The following is a 12,602-nucleotide window of genomic DNA, read 5'->3' on the forward strand; positions in this document are numbered from 1 at the left end:
AAAACTTTTGAAAAGGCTTTTGGATTTAGGATGAAATATAGTTTTCTTGAGTATGTTAATTATTTGCATTTTATTTCATTACTTTTACGGCATTCCCATTCCCTACTGAGAACGTGTGGTTTGTTCTCACCCCAAAATCTTCCACCCTTTCAGTGACACAGGTACGAAGATTCAGTTTGAAGCTGCGGGCGATTCTAGAATTTATTTACGAGTTAAGTTTATGACTTGAAATTCTTTCATAGAATTCCCTCGCCCTTACTACTTAAGGTTTTTATTTTATGCAGAGGGATAGGAGTTGTACCTGAATTCTATTTAAATTCTTTTGTATAATATTACTATTATTAATAATTATGTGATTATTATTACTTAGTGATGTTTGCTATATGATTTTAATTAATAAAAACAAAAATTTCTGGTATTTTTACTAAAATTGAATCGCGATATCGAACTAAAGGCTTAATAGTAAATAGTTAATAAGGTAAACAGGTCAGTAACGCCTTACTTTTGGTACGATCATGACGTATTGAAAGTTGGGTCGTTACAATATGGTATCAGAGCAGTTCGTTCCTGTTAGAGCCTTGGGAATGGACTGACTATGCTTCATTGTATACTCTGAGTGTCTGTCATGCTTTATGACGTGTTCTGATAACAAGAGTTTGAGTTTTATATGCATGATTGTCTGATGATTAACATTGTTGGTTTACCATTGCATGCCTCATGGTATTAGGTCTGGCCAACTTAATACTAATGATTTATGTATATGGGAACACTAATAGGTTATCATAGACGAAATAGAAGTTATAAGTGATGCGATTAACGGGGTTTGGGAGCGTTAGAGGTTATGAAGTTAGCTTTGATTCGACGTGTAATCGGTATTCGTGCCACGTGAACTTGTGTTATCTCTTCATTATTTTCATTTGAATTCCTTGTTTTGGATTTCCTCGTCAGCATATAACTTGCTTATCTTTCAACCTTAACTTATTGTTTTTGTATACCTTTCCTTGCTTGTAAATCTAATTACTTTTCTGACTATTTCCGAATCTTCATTCTTGACCATGCTTATATTTTTGTTCATAGATTCCATTTTCTTTGATTTGAATTTAAATTTATTTTCTTATAACAATTTTCGAGGGCGAAAAATTTTCTAAGGTGGATAGAATGTAACAACCCTAGTTTTTGAAAAATCAAATAATTAGTTATTTGTGATTTATTATATTTGTTGATAACTTTATTTTAAGAAAATTATTTTACTAAAGGTAATTAAATACATTTTCATGATAATTGAAGTTTAAATTAATTAGAATTTTTATATAATCTTTATTAGATATTTGGTATAACTGAAATTATAATTTTGGTAATTGAAAAATAAGAAAGAATTGTATAATTTAATTTAAATAAATTCTATTTTGAATGAATTATGTTATTAATTTAAACTCATAGGAATTAATTTACTAGAAATGATTAAATTAATTTTTATAAACACATTATGTTTAAGTCAATTAATATTTATGTACCATTTTTATTATAATTAATTATTTTATAAATTAAAATTAAAGTTTCGGAGATAGAAAAATAGAGATTTATATGATTTAATCTAAAGAATTGATATTTGAATTTAAATTGTACTTTACAAAATATAATTAACTTGTTCATTTTATAATTTAAATTAAAAATAATTGATTGAACTTAGCAATATGTTAATAAATAATGTTCCTAAATATTTTTAACAGAGTATATTTGATTCTAAAATTACTCTACTATTCAATTTTATCAAAATATCTATTCATAACTATCCATATTCTTTTATAAAATCCTAATTCCTAAACCTAAATTCCCAAATTGAATCAGAAACCCTAATTCCCAAATTGAAGAACCCTAACCCTAGCTTCCCTTTGCCTCAGCCGCACCCCACCCCTTTCCTTCCCTAAACGTAAATATCACACACACACTCAACAGAGAGAAAGGATAGAAGAGAAGAGGGAGCCGTCGCACTCCACCGTTCAACCTCGTCCCGCTGCGCCTCCGTGGTCGCCGTTGCTGCGAGCTCGCCACCGCTGAGGAGAAGCTGCCGTCGCGCCTTGCTGCGCCGTCACCACCGTTCCATGGAGCCGCCGCCGTCATCCACGCGTTGTTGAGGAAAGTCCGAGACGGAGATGAGGGAGATGCCGTTGCCACCGCCGCCGTCCTTGTCGCCGTTTGTGGAGCAGCGAGGAGTGTCGTTGTCGAGGCCATGCCATTCGTCACTGCCCAGTCGCTGTTCTGCCTTCCGTGAAGCCTGTTCTGTCGCCTGAGAACCACCACGAAGAGGAGAGAGCTCGTGTGCGAAAAGTAAAGCCGCTGTGCCTCCGTCGCGCCTCCATCACCATCGAACTGCCTTGCGGTTTCTAGCCCCGTCGCATCTGGTCGCCGTCGATGGAAGTCGTTGCCGTCGCTGAACCACCGCGCCACCGTAGCCGTCACGGGAAGGTTGTTGGAGCTTGCCAAGGAAACTGTTCTGATTCTAAAGCAATTCATCGGATGTCACTACTCATCATTACCTCCTGTTCTGCCTCTTCCTTTGAATTCTATGAGTTGCCGGAGCCTGTCCCGCCATCAGAGCTGTTATTTGGTTGATGCCGCTGCTGGAGCTACTGTTGCTGTTGCTATTTCTCTGGCCCTACTCTGGCTCCACTCTGAACCGTTACTGCCACTGTTTTGCTGATTCTGAGACCTTTCACCATCACTGGAGCTGCCCAGAATCACAATGGTAGCTGCCAAGAGAGCCGAACGAATGTTAGAACTGCCAATGGAGCTGTTGGGTTTAGTGATTTCCGCGAGTTTCGACTTTGAGGTAGGGGATTTAACGTTTTTAATTTAGAATGCCTACAAAGTTATTTTGATAAGTGCAAATGGTTAAGAATTTCTTAATTGACATGAATGATTTGAAATGCATTTGAAATTAGTTAGTTGTTGTGAGTATTCTGAGCTATGATTAAATTTAGATGCTGTTGTGAATAATGATTAATTTAGTATAGTTTATTAAATTAAAATATGCCGAGTTAATTATTGAAAAGCTGTGGTATGGATAACTGATGAATTGAGTTTTGATTATTGCTGTGAATGTAATTAGTTTTGTTGTTATGAGAGACTAATTGATAGAAATAAGCTTGGTTTGAGGTTGTGAAATTTGGAGTAAGTTTGATGATGTTTTAGTGCTTCAATTGGATTATTGAATTCAGGTTAAGGCTGCGAATGTCTTTGGGCTTTGTTATGAGTGTTTGAAGTTGTAATTGATATTGTTTTCTCTGATATGGATGGAATTGAGTTGAATTATAACTGTAGTTGGTGATTGATTTGATGATTGTGCGTACTGAATGTTGTAAGGGATAGAATAAATGGTGTTACTTTTGTTGCTGAGCTTGTTGGTGTGAATTGATGAGTTATTGTGTGTTTGAATGATGATGAGTGTATATGGAAAATTATGCTTGGCATAGTGTAGAAAAGAAAAGGTTTGATGATGCTTAAGTACTTGACATCGTGGGAATTATTGATTTTGGGTTCTTGGGCTGTGTTGGCAATGAAGACAATTTGAATAACTGGAAAGAGGTTAAACGTGTGATTTTGGAAGGGTTATAAGTTCAAATGTGGTTTTTGATAAGTAAGGTTGTTGAAAATGCTTAAGGCAGAATTTCTGCATGCATGACAGTAGAAAGAATCAATTTCTGGGAGCATCTCAGCTCATATACTTGAATAAAACTATTTTTGCATGAAACTTTACTGTGTTTTGAGCATCTCATAAAAAATTCAGAATTTATTGATGAGTATTTTGGGAGAAATGAATTTTTGAAGATTGATGGTTTCTGCAGAAAATTCTGTTTCTTTACTGCAGAAGCACCAACTTCCAACTCACTTAACTTTCAATTCTGGTAAGTATTTGAGCTGAAAACAACGTCATTTTCAAGCTTCCTGTGTCCACAATCTTCATTTTAAATTTCATGTCAATATCCTATTTAACCAAGTAGATATGTTGAAAAGAGTATGGATAACTCACTGGATTTTGGAAACCGAATTCTAAAAGGCCTGGCTGTGTTTCTCACTTCATAACTTTTTTATATGACTTGGTATTAATCTGGAATTTGATTCAATAAAAAGCTAAAAGAGTCTTGTTTGAGGTCGTGAATTTTTGAAAGGCATTGGGTGAAAACTGGATTTTTAAGGAATTTATCAAACTTACTACTTGCTGCTGTTTTTCTGCATTTTCTTAGGAAACAACAACATAATTTTAAGAGAGATGGTACAAGTTTTTATTGTGACCAAATTACCTTAACACCAAGTTTCTTGGAATACTAGTTTATTGAGTTTAATTTTGAAAGAATCCTATGATAAGTGAAAGTTAGTTACGAATTGATGAGGTGAAAGTTGAATTGATGGGTTATGTGGGAATTGTGGGTTATGACCGAACTGTTGGCTATTGTAAATTGTGAATTTTCTTATTGATTTGAGAACCTCTTTTTTGGTAGTTGTTGAGGAAAGGGGAAGACTTGTTGAGAAAGAGTGAACCGGTAAGGGTGGTAAAGTCCAAGTTTTAGGGGAGATGCTGCCGAATTTTCATAAAAATCTAGATTCTGTTTTAAAATGTGATTTAGAAAAAGATTTGGACTTGAGAGGTTCTACGAATTGGTTCATGATTTATTAAGAAATTGGTGTTTTGAGTTAAACTGTTTAATTAAAGTTCATGTTACCTGATTGATTTAAATATGAAGGGGCCTATGTTTTGAAGTTTGGTTAAAGAAGTACCTTTGGGAGAGTTTCTTATTTAAGAATGAAAAGAAATTGGGTTTTTTTTTGGACTTAAACAATTTTGGTTTTGAAACTGGTTTAGAACTCTTGGCTTACATGCTTTGGTTTTGATTTTAAATCTTTACTTTAATTTATCTCAACTTAAGCAACTATGATTCCGAGAATTTCTGAAGAGTTTAAGAAATGAGGCAGGTTATTCTTCCCTAAAGTCTTGAGTCCTTGCCAAGGTTGTTGATTAATAACTCTTGATTTCAAAGTGATGAAGCGAATAATTTGAAAATGAGTGATTATGAGTCTTTCAGAAGAGATTTTGAATCTGGCTTGGTTATGAAGTTGTTTGAAAGTTTTGAAAAGAAAATTTACTTAAGAAAAGTGGTTCTTGGCAACATGTGAACTGACTACATTTGTAATTTGAAAGTGGGCCAAGAATGATTTTTTTTGAAATAAGATTTTGAGTCTGATTGACTGTGGATGTTATTGAGAATATGATGAGGCCTGGCAAGGATGGTGGTATAGTCCCGCTTGCTCAGTGCGTAAACTGTTATGCAGGGATGGTGGTTTTGTCCCGCCTGCAGTGAGGATGGTGGTTTTGTCCCGCTCACATATTGATAAATTATTTGGCAAGGACGGTGGTTTAAATCCCGCTTGCGTGTTCCGGGCAAGGATGGTGGTTTAGTCCCGCTTGCTTGTGGAACCTACGGATAAGGATGGTGGTTGAATCCCGCTTATCCGAGTCGGGTCTGGCAACATAACCGACGCGTGAGCTCATGACCAGTAGGACAGGCATGCATCATATGCATTTATATGACATTGTTTGGGTGTGCATATTATAATTGGTTTGCCTATGTGAATAGTTATGTTAATTGCTAATTGCTCTACTTGATATAACTGCTTGATTGTGTTTGGACCTTCTTACTTGTGTTCGTGGCTGAGAATTGGTTGGATTGTGATGAATTGGTTGTTGATTGAGCTGCTTGGGCCTAGGGCCGTGGTTGATTATGAGATGGGCTGAATGTTGTGTTTCGTTGTGTTTTCGGTTTAGAAAAGTATAAAAAATCAAACTGGTTCAGCATAGACTTAATGAACCTATGCTTGGAACAGTTTGATCATTCATACTGTCTAGGAAAAACTTTTAAAAAGGCTTTTGGATTTAGGATGAAATATAGTTTTCTTGAGTATGTTAATTATTTGCATTTTATTTCATTACTTTTACGGCATTCCCATTCCCTACGGAGAACGTGTGGTTTGTTCTCACCCCAAAATCTTTCACCCTTTCAGTGACACAAGTACGAAGATTCAGTTTGAAGCTGCGGGCGATTCTAGAATTTATTTACGAGTTAAGTTTATGACTTGAAATTCTTTCATAGAATTCCCTCGCCCTTACTACTTAAGGTTTTTATTTTATGCAGAGGGATAGGAGTTGTACCTGAATTCTAATTAAATTCTTTTTTATAATATTACTATTATTAATAATTATGTGATTATTATTACTTGGTGATGTTTGCTATATGATTTTAATTAATAAAAACAAAAATTTCTGGTATTTTTACTAAAATTGAATCGCGATATCGAACTAAAGGCTTAATAGTAAATAGTTAATAAGGTAAACAGGTCAGTAACGCCTTACTTTTGGTACGATCATGACGTATTGAAAGTTGGGTCGTTACACGTCGCACTTTCCGACGGATTTTCTGTCGGTAATTACCGACAGATTTTCTGACGGATTTTCCGTCGGTAATTATAGACGGATTTTCCGACAGATTTTCCGTCGGTAACTACAGACGGATTTTTCGATGAATTTTCTGTCTGTAATTTAAACCTTGAAAAATCATCCCAAACTCTGAATACAGACAGAAAATCCGTCTGTAAATCTGTCAGTAAGGTAAAATAGAATTTTTTTTAGATTTTTCCATTGCAAAATAAACCTATTTTCATACAAAATAAATATAAAAAATTGAACTCAACTCATATAAACTATATACTTTTTTTTTTCCTTTAAGGTATATGAAAAATAGATTATCTATATAATACTTCTTTGCATATAACTCTACTTATTCAATAATATACAGTTATACATCCATATGGAGTGAAAATTACATCCATGTCTCAAAAACATTAGTAGAGTAGCATCCTTAGAATTTTCTAAAATTTCTTGAACAATGAAAGCTAAGCTAGAAACCACTCATATGTATGTGTAGAACTTTATGGAAGCTATGTACACTCTGTTGATTCTACAATGTACACTCTATTGAAGCTGCAATGGCCGCAACGGCAGCAGCTACGCCTGCCACGAATACTGCAGCATGCAACTGAGCATTTTGAGTCCGAATTTCCTACTTTTTCCTCTCCTTTTGATCCTTCAGCCATCTTCCCATTGTCCTTCCTCTCAGTAAACTCTTGTAAAGCTATTATGCAAAAGTTTACAAGAAGAATAACAAAGAAAAAGAGTAATGAATGATTGAGTTTTTATTTTTAGTATATAATCATGAGGTTGAGTGTAATGTACCCCATTTCTGAGCAAGTTTTGACTGGAAAGGAATTTTGGATTGATTGCTTGATGGGGTAAAAATAAGTCCTGCACATAGTGATTGACTGTTTCAAATGCCGTGTGAAGTCAAAAGAATCAATTACCGTATATCTTGATCTTTTGTCAAGAATATATTTGAGCACTGCAACAGATGTGGAGAAAAAGATAAACACAGTTTCTCAATGATTTATATGATTTGTATGACATCACGGTGCAGATATGAAATTAGCTACTTATATGCACTGATCAGAACTCAACCATTTCTGTGTCCCCGTGGGAGCAATATAATGCAACAACAAGTGCTCCAAATAAAAAACTAAATTTGTGATGAGACAAATTTGTATAAGCAACTTGCTTTGTTTATTTCTCTATCTACTAATCTGGATTCCTTAATCTGGATCCCTTAATTTGCTAGCCTGCCAACACGTTTCAATGTTCCACTACTATATATTTCTTAATAGAAATTATTATTATCCTATTATTTAATATGCAATTCCTGACATACTTTGTTCAAGTACTAATAACTTATTTTTATTGTAAAAGTATGTACCTTTTCATTCTTCCTATCTTATCTAATATATATATATATATATATATATATATATAACCTTCTCTTCAACAAACACAAAGCACTACTACATGGTATTTGGAGGTACATTAATCTTTATTCTCTCATCACATCACATAAGAAGGGAGGAGGAGGGTGGTATCTACATAAGAAAAAAGACTTGAAACTTTAGCAAGCAGTGAAAAAATAATAAAGCATGTAACTAGTATAACAACTCACACAAAGAATATTGCCTAAATTTTTATATCAGGTATAACACATTATGAATACAAAAATAAATGAAATACAGAAACTTCATATCCCTGTCAGTCTTAACATGGGATGATTTTTCATTCCGTCTAGAATCTTGATGCTTAATTGACAAAAGTGACAAGAAGCAGCAAGATAGTCACAATCAATTTGAAGTCAAAGTATTATCTTTGATTTTCTTGATTAGCTGTTCTTCTGAGATGTGTGCTTTATACTCTAATATCAATAGAAACCTTTATAGTGCAGTAGGTGAATAGTGAATACAATTATAAACAAACAAAAAGATACTATTTTAATTTAGGAATATAATTATTACAAGTTTTGAGAGTAGAGAGTAGTGTACCTGCTCCTTTAGCAGCAGCAATTTGAATAAGGGTGAGTCCTACCATAAGAGTGTAGGCACCCCTTCCAGCTAAGGACGCTTCAGCTTCATGTGCCTCCAACAAGTTGAGATCACTTGCATTCACGTAATGATGCTCAACCATTTTAGATGCCTTGCTTGACAGAACAACAAGAATGCATAAGAAAATCAGCATTTTAAGAGAATGTTAACAAATAACCATAAGGACTTAAAGGTTGAAAGGCTCATTATTTGACTGAAAAGCGCATGCATGTTTTCTTATACCAAATTAATTTACCATTAATCTCTATGGATTTTGAGAACCTACAAGCTCATTCCACTTTCACACACATAAAATCTATTCCTAATTTCTCCTGAATAATGATGACAGAAAGCCAGAAATAGGCAAAACAACAAACAGGTAGAATGCATGCAACAAACTTTCAATAGAGTCCATTTCAAAATGTACCCAATCTGATTCAATTCAATGCTCAACAAATCCACTCCTTCAAACTGTTAATCAATTCAAACAAAATCTCTAATTTAGTATATTTTCATAGGGTCATGTGTAATCTCAAGATAGTTAAGTGTAATTTATCCTTTATTCAATCATTAATTAACGTTATATAATACAAGTGTAGTGAACTAACGTGAAAGCTTACCTTGCAACCTCAGTGCATCTTTTTGCTTGCTCAGCAATATCTAAAAGTTCCCTATAGCTATTCTTGTCATTGAAAAAAAATAGATACCTACTAAATGGAAAAAAAAATAAACTCAGCAGATGATTATTTTATCCAAATCCTCAATTTTGTTTAGAAGTATATATATAAGCTTTTAGACCCTAACAGAGTCTGACATTACTAAACAAAAAACTTCCTAATTTGCATGTGTGGCTATTTCAAAATGCATCTTCTTTGAAAGATTTTGTGTTATCACCTTCCATGTCCAAAGATAAAGTATTTGTCATATCACACACATGAAATAATATACTATAATCAAGTGATTTTTCACATTTAGAATGGAATTGTAACAAGAGGAATCAAACTCATTTGTGCATGATGCTAAATCTTTGGTTGTGTGAATGTGTATGTCGGAAACAAAGAACACCAATAATACATGAATTAATTTAGAAGAAAGCATGTTGCATATGTCTTTAGTAGTAGAAACTTCAATATAAATTAAAAAGCATGTATCAAGGAACACCAGGAAAAAAGATTCGTACCCATAGGCGCCGAATATTGGCACAATAAACAAGAAGCTTAGCAATATCATCACTGTCTAGGGGAGCATAACTAAAATTCAAGAAAGTCATATTTGCACATGCCGGGTACAGAACTGGGAGATATTGTGGTTTAACTACCCATAATCCAGAACGAGTGTTAAGATTTTTACAATTGCTGAAGGCGCTTTCAAACTCCGAGTACTACTGTGTTGTCAGCTCTTGTGAAAATGAGTCAGTACCAAGCTCACATAACTGAGGAGCTCTAAAAAGTAGCCTTTGTAACTGTTCCAGTGCTATACTTTTATTAAGCTTCAAAGTCTTCAATGATTTGCACCTAGTAACAAGCTTCTCAATTGCATCAAAATTTACATCATTGTGAAAGATGGAAAAGTTCAGTACTTCCAGCGATGTGAAGCTTTCTGGGAAGTAAGTCAACCAATTATCATTTTTATCATCAATGACATTCTCTTGTATGTCAAGCTCAGTTAAATTCCTACAACCAAGTAGAGTGCAGAAAATTATTGATGGGGCAATTGAAGAATTCTGAAAATAATGCAACATAATAGAACTAATATCTATTTTTTCTAAAATTACTGGACATGATGATATCATGACACAACATTTCTTAGGTTCATAAGTGAAAAAGCTTGGAGAAAGGTATTGATATAAATATTGTAATCACACTTTTCACACTGCTACTGCTTTCACTTATATGCACTATTCGAATTACACTATGTCCCTTGTGAAAGCACAAATTTTGAATCAAACATCTGAAAGTAGAATTACAAGGCTGTCCTATTATATCAGAAGATAAGCACGTAAATGATAAGAAATTCAAATTCTATATAATGTTTTGTAGATTCCCTATTCACCAGTGATTTTCAATCAACCAATTCATGAACTAATTGGAAGTTTAACATTCTTGCATAGCATTATAATATCATATAATTACTCATAGAGCAATATGCCAATATCCATATGAAATTTACTCCAAAATCAGCCATAAAATTAACTTCTACCAAGCCTATTCTCATTCCCAGCATCCCATTTTCTAGATCATTAAAATTTAAAAGTTAGTTGATTCCCTGAGTCAGAGCTATGTTCCCATTCAAGGAATATCACCATGTTCCCATTCTATTGATTCTAAAATGTTAATTGCATCATGCAGAAAAAGAAGTGGCCCTTATAAAACAAAGGGCTCTATAGTGGGATTCTGTTTCCACTGGGAACCATAATTCACAAACATCTCACTAGTAGGAATTCCTGTCAAAGCAAAGCAAAGCACATCATATGCGAATGGAAAATAAGTAAGACCCCTCAAAAAGATAAGAATCTAACAAAAGGATGAATCCCTAATCTAGGGGGAAATATAAATCAAACTGAAAGTCAAAACTACAAGAGTAAATAAAGTATTATTTAAATTTGTTTGAAAGGTTAATTTAAACTGGATAATAAAGTCCATAATTATTGTAAACTCGTCAATTAACCTGATTACATCATCCAGAGCATAAAATGGGCAAAGGATTTCACATCAAAACAGCAAACATCACCGGATTATTAAAAACTAAAATTCATGCAAAGAAGAACATGAAGAAAACTCTATCAACAGGGAACATACCATGAAGATTAATAATCTTTTTACCTCTGAGGAAAATTAAACTTTATACGTTAGAAATGAAAATTCAAGAAATTAAAAGCCTGGAAAAACAAAAACTGAAAAGAAGAAAGCAAAGTAAGTTTATGTACTATGTTCTTACTTGCAATCAGCAGCAATTGCAGCCAAACCATCAGTGCTGAAACCATCACAATTTTGAAGGGAAATAGCTTTGAAGTTTGGAAAAGAGCGCGCCAGGAACTTCAAACTCTCATCAGTAACAGTCATCCTCTTAAGCCTAAGCTCCTTAAGAAAAGGGTACTTTTCAGCAAACACCACAAGCCAAAAGTGAATATCAGCACCCCAATTTGCAGGAACCAAGTTGAAATCAAAGAAACGTGGCTTCCCTTTCAGTGTAACACTTCTTATGTTTGGGAACCTTGGGGTTAAGATCTCAGGGGACACAAAGTAGCAGTTACCTATGAATACGTTCCTCCTTGACCATCTCTCAGCGTTGTACCACTTCTTGCAAACCAGTGACACAGAGCTTCTGTCCTTTCTTGATTTCAGCATCCTAATAACACGCTCAAGAACCTCATCTGGAAAACATGATGAACCTCTTCTGTTCATGAAGTTCGATTCTAGAGATTCCTTCATCACCAAAAATTGAAAAATCATGAGGAAAAAAGTTTCAACAACAAATTTTAAATCAAACTAATTACTAAAATCAGAAAAAACAAATCTAACTAAACCTAATCTAATCAAAACCTAAAAATCCACTAATCAAAAAACAAATCTAACTAAAGTAATTACTAAAATCAAACTAACTAAACAAAATTAATTGAACTTAATAGAAATTAAAAGAATTTTGAAACCAAAACCTGGAAGCATTAACCGGAGAAGATGATGGTTGCGGCGCTGAGAAGATATGCAAGCCAGAAGTGAGTGGGGATAAAAGGAGAGAGAGAGGTGCAGCAGTGGTGGGGACAGACGCTGCTACAGGTGGCGCCGGCGTGCTGGAGCTCACCTGAGACGATGAGAACAGGAGCTTGAACTTGATTTGTTCTGCGAACGAGAAAGAACGGGAGAGATAGGGGCTGTGTTCTACTGATTCAGTGTTTAAAAGAGAGGAGAAGAAGGTGAAGGTAGCTGCGGTGGTTAGGGTGGCGGCGGTGGCGCTGTGAGTGAGGAAAGGAGAAGAAGAAGCTCGTGCGACGGAGAAGCTCGTTGAAGGAGAGAGGAACAACTCGTTTGATCTCTGATTGTGTGTGTGTGTGTGAAAGGAGCTCGATAGGGTGGGGATGAAGTTAGGTTTAAATTAAA

At 34.6% G+C, this 12,602-nt stretch overlaps 1 protein-coding gene across 1 annotated transcript; it reads right to left on the reverse strand.

Moving 5' to 3' along the window:
• Positions 1–9,886: 9,886 nt before the first annotated feature.
• On the reverse strand, positions 9,887–11,957 carry LOC107637795 (protein TRANSPORT INHIBITOR RESPONSE 1-like). The gene is made up of 2 exons (XM_021121157.2): positions 11,443–11,957; positions 9,887–10,178 (listed from the first exon to the last, which is right to left on the reverse strand). Exons 1-2 carry the CDS (start codon positions 11,955–11,957, stop codon positions 9,887–9,889), a joined length of 807 nt encoding a protein of 268 aa, XP_020976816.2.
• Positions 11,958–12,602: the final 645 nt, after the last annotated feature.

The sequence above is a fragment of the Arachis ipaensis genome, chromosome B4 (assembly GCF_059453495.1).
Source record: "Arachis ipaensis isolate K30076 ecotype BB chromosome B4, ASM5945349v1, whole genome shotgun sequence".
NCBI classification, from domain to species: domain Eukaryota; kingdom Viridiplantae; phylum Streptophyta; class Magnoliopsida; order Fabales; family Fabaceae; genus Arachis; species Arachis ipaensis.